The 19,301-nt window shown below is 36.1% G+C and overlaps 1 protein-coding gene across 11 annotated transcripts in view; it reads right to left on the bottom strand.

The window, feature by feature from the left end:
• The window catches only part of LOC105202434 (dystrophin, isoforms A/C/F/G/H), a 508,516-nt gene that overhangs the window by 72,010 nt on the left and 417,205 nt on the right, over window positions 1-19,301 (bottom strand). For 10 of the 11 annotated variants that reach the window (XM_039451747.1, XM_039451745.1, XM_039451744.1 and 7 more), the window contains 2 exons: window positions 18,507-18,630; window positions 8,120-8,286 (listed from right to left, as the gene is read on the bottom strand). In XM_039451747.1, the coding sequence (XP_039307681.1) occupies window positions 8,120-8,286; window positions 18,507-18,630 (291 nt within the window). The remainder of the gene's footprint in view (window positions 1-8,119; window positions 8,287-18,506; window positions 18,631-19,301) is intronic. The other variant, XM_039451742.1, reaches the window with a different exon arrangement.

Here is a 19,301-nt window from a genome sequence, read left to right as displayed (position 1 = left end):
GATCAAAATGTTTACCTTAATTTAAAAAAATGCATTAATATTAACAACTGCTTTCTAAATTTGAAACAGTGAAATCTTACTGCAGGGCTATACTTGTAACTGTGATCATCAATGACTATTTCCTATTTTTCAGTGATTCTGATTAAGAAAAGGCACTCTCACTAATCGGAATCAATGTAGTGTCACTGAAAAACAATGCATGTATCACTGATTGATATAAGTATATCACTAAAGTCAGACTATTCACTATCTTTCAGTGAACAATGCACTGGATTCCGATAGAGAGTATGTAATATCCAAATGCTCACGTCTAGATTCGATCTGCAGATGGGCTTGTGTACATGCTGCATGTGTGTTTGTAACATTGATAAAAAATGTAGAGCATAAATTTTCCAATATCGTGATTCGTAAAAAATTAACACAACGCCCGTTACTGTGAGTTCCTATGGCGTCAGTTTTCGTTTCTCAGGCGTCCGGTAAATGCTGTTTAAAACTTTTTCATGATAGATGGCCATCACAAATTATTTACACGAAATAGTTTCCAACAGTTCTGTACTTTAAAAAGAATGTTTTGCCTCGCCTCATTCTCGAGATAAAACTTCTCTGCTCGTAATAAATGATGGGCGTCTATCAACTCCAGGAAAAGACTTTTTAATATATGTCAATATTTGTTTTGTTGTCAGCAGCTGAGAAATTGCAGCAGTAGAACTCATAATATTAAGTGTTTCATTTATTTACATTGAAAGAACTTTCGTGGCATGTACATGAGGATTCATAAGAAATATATGTTCGCGAAGAAACGCCACAATCACCTTGTTTCGAATTCTTCGTGTTTATTCCAAAAGAGAATACCGAGTCCTTTTCAGCAAATTAATATTTAACTCTCTACGTTTGATTAAAAAAATATTTCTCGACAGACGATGCGATATTGACAAGGAAAAATACAAGGATTCCAAAATTTATTACGCGTTTTATTTATCCCTTAAGAAAAAGCGTTTCAATAAATTAATTATTACGAAATATCATAAGTTACTGTTATAATTATTAATTTATTGAAACGCTTTATCATTTCTTTTTTTTTTCAAGGGACGTATTGTGTGTTTTTATTATTATTTTGTACGACCTGTTTTTTCTTCTATCATATATTCTAAAACTTATTGAATATCATCACATTGCAGAACTTGATAGAAAATGTACAAGTTTTCCAGTTGCGCTCACTTTATTTGCAAGCTTAAATTGTTCCCGACTTTAAAAGATATAAAAATTTCAAGATAAAGCGCATGTACGATCCTTTTATTCAAAATTCTGTTAAAATGGCAAAAATTATCGTTCGCTTGTGACTAAGCATCGATCGCGTTCTCGTATCGATTTTCCAATGAAAGGGAGAAAGGGCAGTTGGAAAAGGGAGATTTTTCAACCAAAAAAAATTTTCCCCAAAAGCAAAAAAACATTTTACCTCGTTTGCATTATCGGGAACAATTTTGAGCGATGTGGGCGTACAGAGATCCGATAGACAGGAACTCAAATTAATATAAGACCGCGGCGAATTCCGGGTGATATCGGCGACCAAAAAGAAGGTGTCGTCCGTAATTACCAGATAGCCGATAATTAAAGTGCGACGAAAGGCAGGGGGAGAGGAAGGGACCGGGGCGCGACGAGAGCGTGGAATTTAAAAGTTAAATTGTGTTTCGCTCATGAATTATGCATTTGCGTCGCGAACTCCCCTGATTCGCGAAAACTTTGATCTTCCGGGTGTATCATATCGGTCACATAACCGTTAACACTTGCATACGATGCACTTTTAATCGGCGGACACTACCGCGAGTAATTTTCTACTTGTTCAAAACCCTCGTCAACCAACCGGTTCGTTCGCTTTCAAAGGATAAACGTGCACCAATTATCAATGCCGTCTGCCGATGTTGTAAAAACACGTCGAACGGAAACATAGGGAAAAGAGCCTGGCGTCGATGAATCTTCGAGAAGCTTATTCGCCGAAACGTGACGATTTTATTAACGCAGCTCGCGAGCAGATCGAACGGGGAGCTAGTTGGCACTTATTCAAACTGGCCTTAACAAGAGCAAATAGAAGTATTAATGAACATACATCTTGCAATTAAGTCTTACTGGTTACTGGAAGCGATCGAGGATCCCCTCCTCGACAGCCGCATTCACGTACAATTTGCAGCAAGATGGATTTCTGAAGACTTGTAGAGATTAAATTAACATACACGTACTAAAGCAACGGCTAGCCAGGATATATCATATAATGTTCCATTAAATTATGCAAATAGATATAAGGGCTATGAAACTCCGATTTTATGAGAGAGACGGTTCTACCGGTCGTGATAAATTTATTGGCTAAGCCGGTAAATTTAAATTAAATAAAAATTAAATCAAACGAAGAGTTTTTGCATGTGATTAAATTATATAAATTAAAAATCTGCAAATACGAAAAATTTTCTTTGTGATTTGAATTATATTAACAGATATTACGAAAGTTGAAAATTGATTTAATCAAATATTAGAATTATAATAATAGATTAACTAGTCGTGCGCAATTAACTATTCCGAAGAGCGTAAGCCGCTTATAGTTGATGAAGCTCTCGAATTATATTAAAATAGATTCCACGCGATGCTGCGTTATCGTTATATCAGAATTCATGGAAAAGGAGTTAATATATTTTTTATCGAAGTCGTTAAATCTTAAATATGCGCTTGATTATTCAAATGTGACATAAAAGTTTCTATTATGTTGTATTATGTAACTTGCGTTTAAAAAATTCTTTGATGTACGCATAGACTCCTGAAAATTGCACATTTTATTTACAAGAAGTTATGATCGTTGATGGAAGGAAAATTTTTTTGAAAGGAAAATTTTTCCTTAATAAATATTAATAAATGGTAAGAACGTGGTGGAACATTTTATACTGTATCTTTATGAAGTTTAACCTCGGAATACTGCTCATATCTTTCTTACATTAATACTACTCCGAGTGAAAATTCCACTCATTAAATTAAGAATTTGTTCTACACATTAAAAAATCTTACATTATTTTCTGCTTTATAAATTACAAAGCGTTAGAATAACTAACACTTTTTATTCCAAATAAGATGTTATTAAATATTATTTTAAGCCATTAAAATTTTAATAACCAAACTTTATAAATATTAAACTTGTATTAGCATTTACGTGAAAATTCATCGTTACCATAATGGTACTTCAAAATCAAGGTTTAACGATCAAATTTTAAGTGAAATTCATTTAAATAAAATTTGTTTTTTAATGAATAAAAATTAACACGGCAGAATTGTTTTAATTGTCAATATCAACTGTTGTATTTATATGTATAATAATATAATCGAGAGACTGTATAAAATTTTCGGGACATCCAGAGAAAGTGAATAGTACCTTTTAGCAAAATAATTGACTCATAAATTGGCATTAATGGTTATTAACGTTCCGTGAAGTCAATTAGTATTTTACAATTTGTATTGCCAGTGTTGTTTAGTCGTCCGTTACAGTTTAATTACATCTCACTTGACATTTACGACGATATCCGATAAAAGTTTTTAATTAACGTATCTCCCGCGCGCTTTCGTCCAAATCAAGATTATCAATTATCCGTCATGGCTCTACTGACATGGCGACGGTTTTCCCCACGAATAACGGCCGATAACCAGCAGCAGTGAAAAATAGACGAGTGAACGGGAATTCAAGCGACGCGGCGTCGCCGTGTTGTCATATTATTCCGTGCTATCGATGCAAGTTACTTGCTTCGCAGTTATGCGATCAGAGTGCTGCTACGTAGACGACGTATCGACGCAGACGATATTGCGTAGACGTATCGTGAATTCCATCCGATTGGTATGCGTGCGCGTCGCGCTCCGTTCGAGAATCAAACTTCGGCGGAAGCGCATCTTATTTGAAAATATTTCATATTGATATTAATGTTAATATTAAAGAGAGAGCATTTTGTATACTATTATAAAAATTTAGAAGTCCAACATCTCTTATTATTATATATTAGTATATTATTATTTTATTATATCGAAAAAGAAGTTATTAGCTTGATTAAATTTGTTCAATTTAAGTATTTATACATTTAAGTTAAATATATAAATACTTGAACTAAAGAAATTAAATTTAACTGAAATACACTTTCTAATATTAATATATGTGTAAATATATTTAATTCATAATATTAAATTTTAATAAAGTTGAGTGTACAATACCACGTTATGACAATTATGACGTTAATTTCTGATTAAATGCACGGAGTTATTATTCGAATAACTTTGAAAAAAATTTTTCAACTTTGCTCTAAATGTAAGGAATTTTGCTTTTCAATTTATTGTCAAAATGTATAATGGAATATACATGTAAGAAGTGTGCATTCAAGCATTTGTGCAATTAGAATCAGTATATTATTCACTGAAAGACAGTGAGTAATCACTGATAATCACAGTTATAAATATATCGCCGTAAATCATTCAGATTTCATTGATTCAAATTTAGGGAGTATAAACACTTGAATTGAAAAAATTTAATCAAGTTGAAAAAAGTCAAGTTAACAATTTCAATATAATAATATAATAATATATAATAATAATAAATATTAGACTTCTAAATTTTTATAATAATATAAAAAATGCTCAACAATTTTTCTCAGGATATTGATAAAAGAATTGATAATAATTATCTTTTTACCCAAGTCCGAATAGTCACATAAAATCAATCTTAATTAAAGAAGCGTAATTACAGCGAGTAATTCTGAATAATCTTCATCAGGGTTTTTCATTAAAAAATTTCGTAGTTAAATATCTTTATAGACGTCGCCGAAATTGAAGCGGGGTTGAAGTCGCTAATCACTTTCGTGACAAAAAATTCCGGAAATACTGTTTCCTCGTAGACGGTGGTGCCGCTGCGGAGTTCATTTTCGCTCGGCGTTTTCGAACGCGGTCGTGGAATATTCAACCGCGCTCGAGAGTATCGGGCCTCTCACACGAACGGGATGCAAATCGTAAAACCGCTTATGAGACCGAGGGTGTGATGCCGCCGCGAAAGAGAAGAAAACGAGACGCGACGTAGGAGAGAGCGTTCCGGGACGAACGGCGGGAACGAGGGATCGCACGGGGAGGCCGACGCGATTCCGCCCACGAAAGGATGCATTAAACCTCGACAAGCACGCGCGCGCGCGAGCGCAAGGGACGTGAAAGCGCGATTTACGCCTCCTGGATCCACCACCGCCGATCGACCGTCCGCACCTGGGCACCTGAGAGGGCGGCGAATCGAATACGATTATCGATGCATCGCGAATACATCCGTCGCGCTGTGTCGCCCGATAATAAATTCTCGATCTCCTCGGATTAGAAGCAGCGAAGAGGAGACGAGGATCTCGCCTCCTCTCGCCCGTCGTGATGCTTATAAACGGCTCCTCCAGAGAGGAGCCTGCTGCAGAGCGAAGCTCTTTTCGCTCGAGGACGTATACACGGAGCCGGCGCTCCGTAAGGTTTGCATTAAACTCGAGGAGCGCATTCTTTGATGAAGTCGGTAGACGGATTTTCCACGCTGAATATTTGATCGTATCTTTTCGCGAGACTCCTGAATTTTCGACACTAAGTAGCGGCTTTACACTCCTTCGTTATCATTTTTTTTTTCACTGCGCGGAATACATGCACTTGCTGATAAAAAAAATTGATTTGTTCACCTCTGAATAGATATTTTAGACGTCTAATTAAGAGGCAAAAGAACAGAAAGGTTTACGAAGAGATTTCGGGAGAATAAGCAGATAATAAGATTTTCTTATTTAATTAGAGAGGTTCTTACTTCCAATCACTTGCAACTAGAAAGTTATCAGCGTTCCGATACTCGATTTGAAATGAAGTTGAGATTTCTCGGAAAGGAAACTCATTCTACAGCAACGTTCTGTTGTAAAACGAGATGTTATTAGCTGAAGGGTCTCCACCGTTTTCCCAATAATATCAGGGACTACAACTTTTCCAGAGAGATAGTTGTATTACGTGCTTTATCAAACACAAATTGACACATGCGCGATACAAAGTTGAGCCCGCGATTAAATGGACGTCCCGGAAATAGGAGCTATTTCCGATATCGAAAAAGACGTGAGCTTCGAGATTTCGGTGGCATTAGACGCGACACGAGCGTCGATTGGTCAGGAACGCATCCGAGGATCGCCTTTACTATGAGGCAGCTCGTTTCCGAACGTCTTTTCCCGGTGCTCGCCAATAAACGGTCCGGTTGCTTCCTCCAGGCGCAAAGTCGTTCCGACAAATGGAACCTCTCATAGAGAAAATTGCAATGGCAATCATAAAGCAATACGAGGGAAAAATTGAGCCTCGTAACGCTGTCGTCAGTGGCTTCTTGTAAAACTCTTGTTAAAGCCAAATACTCTTGTCTCGCGTTCGTCGTATACGTTCGGTCGTGCGGTCGTATCGGTATCGACGAAGGCAGAAGGAGAGCGAACAATTCTCCCATTTATATAAAATTTAATTATAAAAATCTAAAGTTATTTGTGGAAAAAAAACTTTATAAATGAAAATATATATTGCAACAGACATTTTTCTTTAAAGCTTTATGTTTATTTGGCACAGAAAAATAAGTTTGTTCTACTTGTTACGATTGAAAGATCAATATTTCAAAAATTCGGCAAACTTATATTGTTCAATACCTCCTTTTGCACTTTTCATGGATGTCAGTAATTCGCTTGAGCACTTTTTACAAGAAAAAAGGTTCATTAAAGATAAAAGAATTCTCGTTTAAGTTTCTTTTGTGTTGCACAAGGGTTAATTCTGAAGTAACTTTCGATAGCATTTAATATTATATGGACTTATCTGTCTCTCTCGATCTATCATAATATCGCGGAGCAGCGGGGGAGGATATAAATCAAAGTTTTCGCATTCGCTCGCCGCCGCAAGAAAACTTTAAGTTTCGCGCTTAATTTAAGTTTGCATATTACGCCCAGCAACAAAATATCAATTAATTCTTGCAAAACTCGTAGCCCGTCCGCAAACATCATCTCTCTTATCTGCCCATCGAAATGTGTCATAAATCATGAATTTCATATCATATCTACGCGCATCTAGCTTCCGTGTTATGTGTTTGTGTTGTGTTTGTGTACCTAATATATTAAAAATAAATTCCATCTCCATCCTGCCCTCCCCCCGCCCTCTCTCTCGCTGATAATTACTCGCTTATTCATCTATTTTACGGAAATCACGTAACGAAGTTCGCGGTACACCAATTAATCTTCGCTCGATCAATAATTTCATTTTGTTCTAACGCTGTTGCGTAAACATGCAACAATTAAATCATCGGTAACCGCTGTTTCTTTTCATTTTAGCAACACCAATGTCGTTAATCACGCAGTGTTTTCAAATTCAGCTATTCTAAAATACGTGCATAATTATTCATGCAGTTTTGCTACGCTGAGAAAAAAAAGTTGTTAGCTCGACTAAATTTTTCAACTCAATTAAGTTTTTTCAATTCGAGGTTTTATGTATTTGACTTAACATAAAAATATTTGGGGCGGGAGTAGGTTTTCACATTTGGAGCTTGTTAGTATCAGTAATTATTAAATTGATTTTCAATTTAATATTATTTAATATCATGATATTATATAATAATTCTTGTTCAATCTCTCTTAGAACTATGTTTTAAGACCGAAAAGTTATTCGACGTGCATTTTCGTTAACTTGAAAAGATATATAAAATTACATAATAAATATTTTATTAGTTTATTAAAATATTTAAATTTTGGTTTAAGTATTTATATATTTAATTTAACCCCTTTACATATATATTTAACTTAAATGCTTGAAGTAAAGAAATTCAGTTGTTACTTGAAAATTCAGTCAAGTTAACAACTTTTTTCTTACGTTTCTTCGCGCGCTCACGCGAAAAATAATAATCCCTTGCGGGTTAAAAATTCTGAATGTCGCCCCTTAAAGTAGCTTTTCGATCTGTATACAGCTGGTTCAGGCGCCAATCCCTGCGGGATTTATTTCCGCAAAAAGCAAAAGATTGGTATTCATATCAGGGAATACACTTCGGGGGTAAGCGGCTTTCTGTGTAAGTAAGAATGGAGTATAAGGTACTCACGTTAGCGGTGTCGTCGAGTTTCCGCTTCCACGCATCGCTACGTTCGATTAAAGCGTTCCACTGCTCGGAAAGTTTATTCACTTCGCGGCGAATGCTCCGCGTCAATTCGCGCGCCTGCTCCTCGGCGCTTCTGTAGCCTCTGGAATCACCATCCAATTCTCTGCCTGCTATAAAAAAGGCAAAATAGAAAATAAACAGTTAAAGTCCAGTTTTCCAGAATAAATCAGTAAAGTTCTAATTCTCATTCCATCTTTCAACTTTTGTGATCTCACATATGTATTGTTTCAAGCGAAAAATTATTTTTATAATTTTATTAAATATCAAATTTCAGAATTTTTTAATAGTGAAAAAAATAAGGTCACGCAATTCTTCACGTGGCAAAATTTCTTTAATCGCGTTGCTAACAAAACATTACAAAGTAGCTGAGCCGAATAAAGCCCAACTTGTTTTATATTTTTTTAAAATAAATTCTATTTATTAAAATAAACTAAGTGAAAATAAAATGTTTCTTTCAATTACTTACCGAAATAATATTATTTTCTATATAGAACATTTTCAAATAAACAAAAAAAAATTTTTTAAACTCTAATTTGTGTTTTTAATAAAGCTCGAGTCAAAAATAAATTTTAAATAACAAAATGAAATTAAACATTATCTTCCGAATCACTTTTAAAATGATTATTAATCGCGAAAATAAAATCCCTTAGGGTTTATTTTACCGTTAAATATTTTTAATTTTGCTTGTTAATTAACTTTTTAACTTCTGGAAATTCTTGGCCAGTTGAGTGCAATTTTAGCTTCTCAAAAGATAGCATCATTGAAAATTCTCTATTGCAAGCCACACATGTAACAAATAAATAATAATGACCATAAATGCATGAGCCTTTAGCGCTGGGTTTTATTCAGTTCAAGTACTTTGTTGCATCAAAGTAACGAGTGTAATGCCGCATCTTTCTGATGTAAGTTTATCTTTACGTCCCACTAAATACGGACGTGTCATCAAGGAAAAGAAGAGCCCGGGTCGACCAAATCGTGCAAAAATGCACGTAATCTTCTTCCTGATTTCTCAGCTGTCTCACTGTCGATGATCGATAAATTCACGCGGCTGAGCGCGATTAAGCGCTGATGAATCGCGGCGAAGACCAGGTGGGAAACATCGCGAACATAAATCAACATAACACGCGATAGATAGGGAGCTAGAGCGCGCGGGCATATAGGTACGACATCGCCGTTATCAATGCTAAACACGCACATAAAAACTGTCCACCGCATGATACGATGCGTGATTCATAGGACAATTAATTCCCGATAGGCTCGGGATAGTTCGAGTCCCGATTCGTGCCGTTTCTACGCTTCGTTACGCGCGAGTTCCTGCATAGAAAAAAAAAACGCATAACGCGGGGTTCCTTGCGAATCCCGATTAGCGCCGGTAATCCACGCGTCACCTCGGCATTTTTACGGATCCCCAGTGAGATACGCGCGGTAGTAAATCCCGCGATAAAGGAGCACCGATGATATTAAAAGATAGAAAACAAGATTTGCTCAGAGCGAAACGTCAGTTCCGCGCGATTATCTTCCGCGTCGCGTGGCATTGATCGATCAATGAATCTGGGAAACGACTAATGGATGACAAGCCGCGGAAAACCGCGGTGCATGTCTGTCGCGTGCGGAAAATGAGAGCAATTTGTTGCGATAACTGTGCGCATTCGTTGCAGCTCTTACACGGCAGCGGACACGCGCGCGACGCACATTTATAATAATCGATAGTTATCACTTCGATGGCACGGATGAGGATTGCAAGCGGAAAGTTGCATCGCAATTCTCTCGCAATCTCTTTGTGTCGCAAATAATCCATTTGACGGAAAGGAACGTTAAAAAGATAAATTCGATGTGTAACTTTATAGTTTTCTGCCTTCGATATGATCACACACGGTTAGTCATCGTAAAATAGATTTCAATTCGAGACAGCTCAAACATTAACCACGGTAGAAAAATTTACGTTACCTTTTAAGTCCCGTAATTTTTTTGTCAACGCGATTTTCAGAGATTTTATGTAATAGAATTTATCGGAGTCGTTCACGTTTTGTCCGCTAGATACTAACTCGATGCTATCCGTTACGAGCTGTCATCTAAAAGCGGTAAATCTTGCGATACTAAAGAAATCAGAGGGATGGAGAAGCTTTTCATTTCGTACATCTCCGATTCGAGCTACTCCCGATAAGAAATGCGCGCGATCCAACGTTTTCTTTTTCTTTTTTTTTTTGTTTGTTTTCTGCGTCATCGGGTACCGATCTTCCTCGTCGAGATCGATAGGAGGAATGGAACCGTTGGATTGGTGATGTAGCTTCTTCCAATGCAAAAGGAGTGATGGTGTCGAAAAGCTGAAACGACGACCGCGGGAAACAACAAGACGGATCGGACGAAAAAAGAAACTAGGTTTCTCCGAAAGTAGTCTGTTGAACGAATTGAATTAGGTGACCGTGCTCTTCGTTCCTAAGCCATCTATTCAACAGTTGACGCTCTACTTTCCGCGCACGTACGCCACTAGTTTATCTAGCTCTCACTCGCTGACTTCCCGCCCTCGGCCTCGTCTCCATCCACATCCACGGAATGTCTCGCTAATTCTTTTCTCCATCACGGCCGCGTCCAGATTTTTCAGGAAGTGGGAAATGGGCGACTGCGGAAGTAACGGCGAGATGCTCCAAAGAGCGAAGCGTAAATTCCATCGCTACTATCCAGCCGTACGAATAAAAATGGATAAAAACGCGCTTCGTACAAAATATAAAATTTACGTTTATTTTTCACGTAGCAAACTGAATTATAAATATAGTAATAAGGTTCAAAAGTTTTCGGCCTAAAAATATAAAAAGGACAAAACAAAACAGTGATTTTTTTTTAAATATTATCACCCTTTATTTCAATATCTTTTTTAAAACGATAGATTAATTTTCCTATTTTACTAAAATGTATTCTTCATTATGATTAAAACGATGTAAAACTGGGGAGATTACTTCATTATCACTGGTAAATTTTTTTGTTGTAAATTGGAATTTAATTTTGAAAATAAAAAATAATTATTAAGTACTTGTTAACATTTAATTTGCATGGAAAAAAATTGCCAGTAATGAAGAAATGTGAACTCCGCAATGTTAAATCATTTTAAATTCGCAAAAATTTAAGAATACTTTTTTGGTAGTAGAAAAATTAATTTATCTCTCTCTCCACAAAAATGTATTGTAATAAAAGGTGACTATATTAAAAAAATAAAAATATCTGTCTCATTTTATCACCTTTTTAATCTTTAGGTCGCATGTTGGATCTAATTACGCAAGTATATCTCACGATATTAATTAATAAATTATTTTTGATTTATTTATATAATTATTTAAATAATATTAAATAAGAATATAAAAAAATATATACTGCAATTTTTATTAAATTAGTTTTCAAAATCATTTTCTAAGTTAATATTTTAAGAAATATTTTAAAACATAATTTGATTGAAATACATACATGTCATTCAGAAAAACTACAAGATTAATTTTCTTGAAAAATTGAATAATATCTAAAGATATCTGATATCTTAAAGCTTCCCCTTAATATACAAATTTTATTTTTAACATTTTATTGACAGCTTTTTTTAATCACTAGAGGACAATCTACAGGATTCTTCAAGGCATCTTGATATTCTGAGAAGCATAATTGAAGATTTGACGTTCTATATGACGGAACCTGACAATAGAGAATTACATATTCCTACTTACGACAGCCGACATTAAGAAAAGACAAATCGGTTCTCGGTCAGCTATTTCTGCCTGATCAATCATTTTAGAACGGAATTATTGGCGCGCTCGTTCTAGTAAGACATATAATCAAATCATTTTCAATTCGTGGAAGTAACTACGGAAATGGACAAAATACGATAAGTTATAAATAAACGTACATAAAAACAACTTCCTCCTTTTTTGAAGTCGGTTAAAAACAGACAACTGAGAAAGAGAGTATTTAAAATCTTCTTTTTCTGAGATAAGAATTTAAACTGTCACGAAGAAACACGTCGGACAGATTTTCACATTATTTTCAGTTTTACTTTACAATAATGTAATTAATAAAAAGATTGAAATAATTTAATTACTAATTAAAATGACAACTCGAATATCTTATCGCGAGATTCGCGAGACACATAAAACGAGATGCATAAAACAGTAAGTTCGACGAGATAAGCTCCGAAGTTAACGAGAATAAAAGACAAAATTGATCGATAAGCTTCGCGCGGAGTCCGAAATTCCAGCTCCGAACGCGGGGGCCACGAACCGCCGTTCGCGGATAATCCATTCCGACGAATTCAACGTCGATATTGTATAATCCGGCCTTACGGCGCGCGCGATGTTATTCCGCCAGAAATTTATCGACGTTGGCCGGCCTCGGTTACACCCAATGCCGCGCACGTTTCGCGAAACGTGACTACCTACGGAATGAGCGAAATCGCGCGCGGCCGCCGCCGGAGTTGCTCGCTCGCAGGAGCCGCCCCGCGTTATTGGGATCGAGAATCCGTTCTCTTCAGAGCGACGCTATCGTTACGGTTATTCCGGGATTTTACGTCGAATATTACGCGCGAACCGGCGAATGACAATGACCGAAAAGTCATCGTGCACACATGAGCATCGTATGAAGTATGAATCTTGTGTACACTACAGGTCCAAGTGTGCAAAACGTGCAGTCACTTTTTAGGCATTTGTATTTTTTTATGCATTAAGCATGAATTTATGCGTGTAATTTTTGTACTTTTTACACGCTTAGACGTGTGTCAATATTAAATTACACGTCTAAAACACATAAAAAAAATACACGCACATAAATGCGCGATTAGTATCGCGCCAGTAAAAAAACAAGTAAACGATAGGTTACTTACCCCCTCCGCGCTGCCCGACGCCGACCAAGCCTCTGCTGCTCCTCTCGGAATCCTTCGCTACGCTGCTTCCCCATCGCACTTACAGCGCTTATTACCGAAACGCAACGAATACAGGGGATTAATTGCGTAGATCGTACGTAATTCCCAATTAAACGCGATTCGAGAGCGCTTCGCTACGCAGCGTCTTCGTGGCGTTCCGTTGACGGGAAAGAGCGCCGATAGCGGACGACGTCGACTTCACTATCGCGACTTCGATTTATCGCGCGAGTCGAGCGAGGGTTAAGAGGCCGAAATCGAGACGATTAATCGAGACGGCTTCCATGCACGCAGAAGGTGTTTTACGCGTGCTGTAACGCGTCCTAACGCATGCATATACAGAAAATCAAGATCAACCGCGTCGATCCGGCGGATTAACCTTAACTCTAGCTTGACTCGCGTCGTGTCGCGGCGGTAAATCGGAGTGAAGTTGCCGACGTGACGCTGACGTCATGAGCTATCGGCGCTCTTTCCCGCCAACGGAACGCCACAGAGGCGCGGCGCAGCGAAGCGCTCTTGAATCGCGTTTAATTGGGAATTGCGTACGGCTTGCGCAATTGATTCTGTATTCGTCGCGTTTCGGTAATAAGTGCGCGTGTGTGAGATCGTGTGAAATAGCTATGGAGGAACAGCGCTGCGAAGGATTTCGAGAGAAGGAACAGCAGAGGCTTGGGCAACGCGACCGGGGAGAGGGATGAGTAACCTATTAATTACTTGTTATTTATTCGCGCGTAAAAAGTACAAAAATTGCACGCGTAAATTGAATTTAATGCATAAAAAATGCAAATGCGTAAAAAGTGACTGTACATTTTACACATTTTACTCATTTACAGTGCTATATGAAGCAAAAAATCAACATTAATCGCATTTGAGATTTAGACGACGGAGAAATGTTTGCCCTATTGTGTTAATATTCTATAATAACCTATAAATATATAATGAAAATTTATGATATTGAGAACGAAGACACAAGTCATGTATTAAAGAAATAATATAATTTTTATGAAGACACAATATATTTTATAATCGTGAATGACTGGATAAAGTACAAAAATGAAATAACTACAGAAGTTCATAAAGTGCAATAAGTTATAAGTGAACGTACATAAAAATAACTTCCTTATTTTCCAAAGTCGGTTAAAATAGACAACTGACATCAGAAACATGGAGTACCTAAAATCTTTCTCTTTTTTTAATAAAAACTTAAATTGTCATGAAAAAATACATCAAATAAATTGCAAATATAACACGTATATTTGTTGAGGAAAATTTAGAAAATGTTGCTGCAGAGATACTGTAGAGATTCACAACATTTTTGTGATATTTCATTTCATTCAACTTGTTTATTTAACTCTCCCTTAATTTTATTTCCTTTAATTAATTCATTAAATTCTGCTCAAAATGCAATGGTTGTATACGTACGTAGAAATAGTGTATATTGTAAGGAATGTGTATTATTGATTCTGATATAGTATATTAATCTCACAATATTGATACAACATCACATCGAATATAGTCTGTTAAATACACGACGAATAGCATTGACAAACGAGTTTGCGTAAATATATTTCGAAAGTAATTAGATCACGTTTTGACGGAGACTAATGAACTTACCGCCGAAACTTGCTTAAATTATCATCGGTTGTTACTGTTTGTTCAGATATTTCGATATTTTGCGTCAATCATGCGATATATTCTGATAAACGATAATAACTATCGTTCATTGACGATAGATACATGTGTGCTCACTCAAAGCGTATATCGAATAATATTCTAATGAAGATTAACGAACGATTCGCACACACACACATACACACACACACACACACACACATATTATTATTATTAATTGTACATACAAATACTAATAATCTCCTCATCTCTTTCCGCTGTTTCTCATTATCGAAAAATACACAAGGCTGCAATAGAAATATACAAATGTTCTCGCGAGTTCCATAAACATTCGGTCATTAATAATCAATTGGAGCATAAAGGAAGTTGCAACGGAAATTTTACTGTTGTTTAAAAGTCAAACTTGTTAATGGCAACTGCGCACAAAGTGTTATTATGTAATAAATATTTCTTGTTAATGAAATAAGAAAAATAATGCAGCTCATTAATATAGCTTTTACTATTATTTAAGTAATAGCAAAAACTGAGTGAAAGAGAGGAAAGGGAGGGGGGGAGAGATATAGAAGATGACATAAGATCAGGTCGTGCTATCCTCCGGGATTTCAATAAATTCCATCTACAAGTTTTCGGTCCCCCCTTGGGGGACGTCTCTCCTAAAGCTCCCCATCCATCGGTACCGATGTACTACGATACTTCTAATTCGATTGAAAATCCCACGTGACTCGCGACGGAGTTACGTTTACCTAGTCGCAGCAAACTTTTTTAAGTGACACAAATAGTCTCGCTTTGTCACGGAAAAATTTAATAAACACACATTTAAACATATCACGTATTATAAATATATGTATATATTATATATTTTCTACCATATATATATATATATGGTAGAAAATTTTTGTACAAAACGTAAAAGCGGAAGAAGAAAGGATAACTTATTTATTCGTCAATAATATAAATATCTTCCTTCAAATTTTTTAAGTATGTAAATGTGTATTATTATATATAAACTTTTTCAGATATAATAAGACGAAATGGTTTAAATTTGATTTAAAGTAATATTAGAACTCGGATTTTTATAGTCACACTCATGTGGACTACGTTGAGAAATAATTGATTTTTTGGCCGATGAAAAGTACCGAATTAAGCAGGAGAAACTAAGATTATTTTTCATCAAATCTATATTACTTCATGTAAGACGTAATAATTCCATTTACGTCTCGATATCCGAAACGTAAATGGAATTATTGGAAATGAAATCTCCGCGCCTTAAATTGCGAATAAATCAAAGAAATTGAATTCTTCTCGATGTATTATTTAGTGTTTTCCTTCATTTTTCCCGTTCTTCCTCAATCAGAGACGATGCAACATGAATAAAACATCTCGTCTAAATTTTACAACTTTCGGAGAGCCGCTGATATATAGAACGAAAACTAAAAAGTGTACCCTCGTAGCTGATTTCGAAACCCTTCATATCGGTTCCCGATAGAGTTGCGTTAACGCCGCGCCCACTAGAAGTTTTATCTCTGATTCGAATACTTGAAAACGATATTACAATACGATACCATGGAAAGAGAAAATTGTTCGCAATAGAACATTGCATAAAGAACACCTGTGTAACTATGTACGTTACATCGTACAAAGGATTATCCCTCGATGTAAATAGAGTATTGCGGAAATGGAAAATTAAAGCTCAAATTTTTAGCAACATACGCATTTTCAATGAAATATAGGGATTTTCCTCGCGTACATAATTAAAACGTAAATCTTTATAGCTGAAATAATTAATGATCGTAATAATAAATTCCCGGATTCTCATTGGCGTTTATTAAACTGCACATTTTAGTTACATACCGCGGTAATAAAATATAAATTTTAACTGATGGGAAATTTTATTTTCGCGCCTTTAGTTCTTGCACGCGTTTTTGTATTTTCATGTATTTCTCTATGTTCGCATATATTCGCGCATTCTGTACACTCTGTATGCTCGCTCGCTGTGTGAACGTGTCTTTGTTATTTTGATTTCGTCAGTCGCTTGCCAGAGTTGCCGGCAAGTGGACAAAGAAAGCTTGGAAACCACGGTCTAAAGAGAAAAGAAAGTTGAGACAAATATGAGGTCGGAGAGTTTAAGTTTGAGTTGCTCGCGACGGAATGGCTCCATTTTCTTTCTTCTCTTTTCTTTTTTGATTTCATATCGGAATACTGCCATCTTCCTCCACCTCCCTCTCACCTCATTGTTTTCCTTTGTTCGCGAGAGTTTGCGATTGATATGCGAAGCATTACTTTTCGCTACAAAAGTACAAAGTAAATAAACATAATTCTCGTATCTCACGTTAAATGTATAATATCTACCGGGATTCCTTAATATCCGCGCTTTCGGCGAAGTGGGATTACGTAAATGAAATATTCAGGGCGTCGCAGTTACGCGTTCGGCCTTACCGCGCGCTTGAAAAGGGAACGACAGTAAAGAATGAAGCTCGTTTCTGGTCTCGCGGGTTAGGCTGCAGAAACGACGGCGGAAAAAGAAAGAAAGTACACAAAATATTTCACTCGCGGCCTTTCAGTCTGGGAATCCCGGTGCAAGCGCAATCGACAGTTGTTCTTAGATTCTTGCCGCGCTGGCACGAAATTCTCAGTCGGCGCGGAAATCCACGAAGGAAAAACGTGTAAATTATTAAAACGCGGTGAAAGAGGAATTAAGGTTAAACGAGATTTTTCTCATATTTGCGACAAGATCAACTGAACCGTCCGTATTCACTGCAATTCAGGCAAGATTTTATTAACCTCGGCAAAATATCGCATCGATGGCTCGGAGAGAGAGAGAGGAAAAAGAATTTTCAAGAATTTTCTTTCAATCGCGTTTTAATGGTCGACTCCTTCATATTTCATTACGTGAAATATTTTCTAATATTATATTGCATATTATATTAAAAAACCGAGAGAATTAACTCTGAACATTGCGGATATAAGTATCTTATTCGTAATAACGTGAATGACCATTGATCGATAGCACAATGGCAGTGATATTGATTCGTTAATTAAATAAAATAATTGGTCGTAAACAAAGAGAAGAGATTCTGTCTCAGACCCTCTTCTGAACCAATAGAGAATGCTTCTTCTCGGAGAAATTGATATGAATAAAAATTATAGATTGTTGAGATTGAAAGGTACACCACCGCGTTCAATTACTAGACCTATCGGCGAACTCAGTCTCGCGTTATGAGATGGTTTCACAAAACTAATGATGAATGTACTTGACCAAATTTGTTTGTTTCTTCGCAAGATATTCAAGCGAGGTCAACGATATTAAAATCTCGAGCTCTTTAATGATCTCTAATGTGTTAAAAAAAAAAAAAAAAAAAAATGCAAAAAACCAAGAGAAAAAGGAAAATAGTAAAATAATCACTATGCGCACGTATTTTTACTTACTTCGTATGCACACTGCGTCTTTTTTATCCAACTTTATTTTACTATTCTAGGCTTTCAAAAAATCTAAAAAAATTTGAAGTCATTCCAATATCTGTTCTACATTACTAAATAACTATTTAACCCAAATGTTAAGGTCATTGTTCAATAAAAATTGCAATTTGAGACTAAAATTCCATCTTGGTCAAACATGTCCCAGTGTGCCTGCGGAGGATTAAGTGTAATATTTTTATGATTGTAAATAAAATCATAAAATTGTGTATTCCCTTTTCTCTCGTGTGCAATATTTTTGTAAACTTAATTATACATTTGGATGTAAATATAAAATTGCTGGAGATTAAAAAAAGACAAAAGAGCGCGATTTATGTGTAATTCATAACGTACCTTCGGAGTCCGATGTGTCCGACAGCGGAGGCTCATTGGCGATGTACTGGCGGCCGCTCAGCAAATTGTTCTCCACGACCGGCCGTTTGTCCTCCAGCTGCCTCCTGAAGCCACGATGGTCGTCCTGTGAAGGAGACGCGTAAATCGTGAAACAAAAATAACGAGACAAGGAGCATCGGTGTCTGGTGCAGTGCCAAGTTTTCTCTTGGCGTTCAACTCTTCGCCGAAGGGAGAGGCTTCAAGAAATTAGCCACGTTTCGACTAAATTCATCTGTCTATTCAGCTGTGACAAGGATAGAATGTCAATACCATGACGTTGACGAATGCAGTCGATGATATCGTATTCGTAATCTATCATTATCCTCGGCAGTTATCATTTAAAAGCTCCATCACGATGTGTCAATAATAAAATACAATAAAAGAACTAATAAGAGAAACATAGACATGAAAATAAAAGTAGATGTCGCATAATTGTAAAAATGAAAAAATAACAATAATTGAAACAAATCTAACATTTGATTCTTTAAAATATTAATTACTCACAGAGACACGCATATATTAATTACAGAAATAAATAAAATAAAATGAAATTGTAGTGACAAGACATGGGACTTTATTCAGAACATTTTTGTAAAGATGTTAGCGCGCTTTTTTGTCATTCTATCCTCTTTTACATCTAATAAATGATAAAAATGTACATTATAATGTTTAGTACAAACATTATAACATATCTTTAAATATCATAACGAGATATACTATTATAATTAAATCAAATAATTTTCACATCATACGGCG

The sequence above is a fragment of the Solenopsis invicta genome, chromosome 7, assembly GCF_016802725.1.
Source record: "Solenopsis invicta isolate M01_SB chromosome 7, UNIL_Sinv_3.0, whole genome shotgun sequence".
NCBI lineage: Eukaryota > Metazoa > Arthropoda > Insecta > Hymenoptera > Formicidae > Solenopsis > Solenopsis invicta.
The sequence above is the reverse complement of the archived record's forward strand: the minus strand, read 5'-3'. Positions and strand labels throughout refer to the sequence as shown.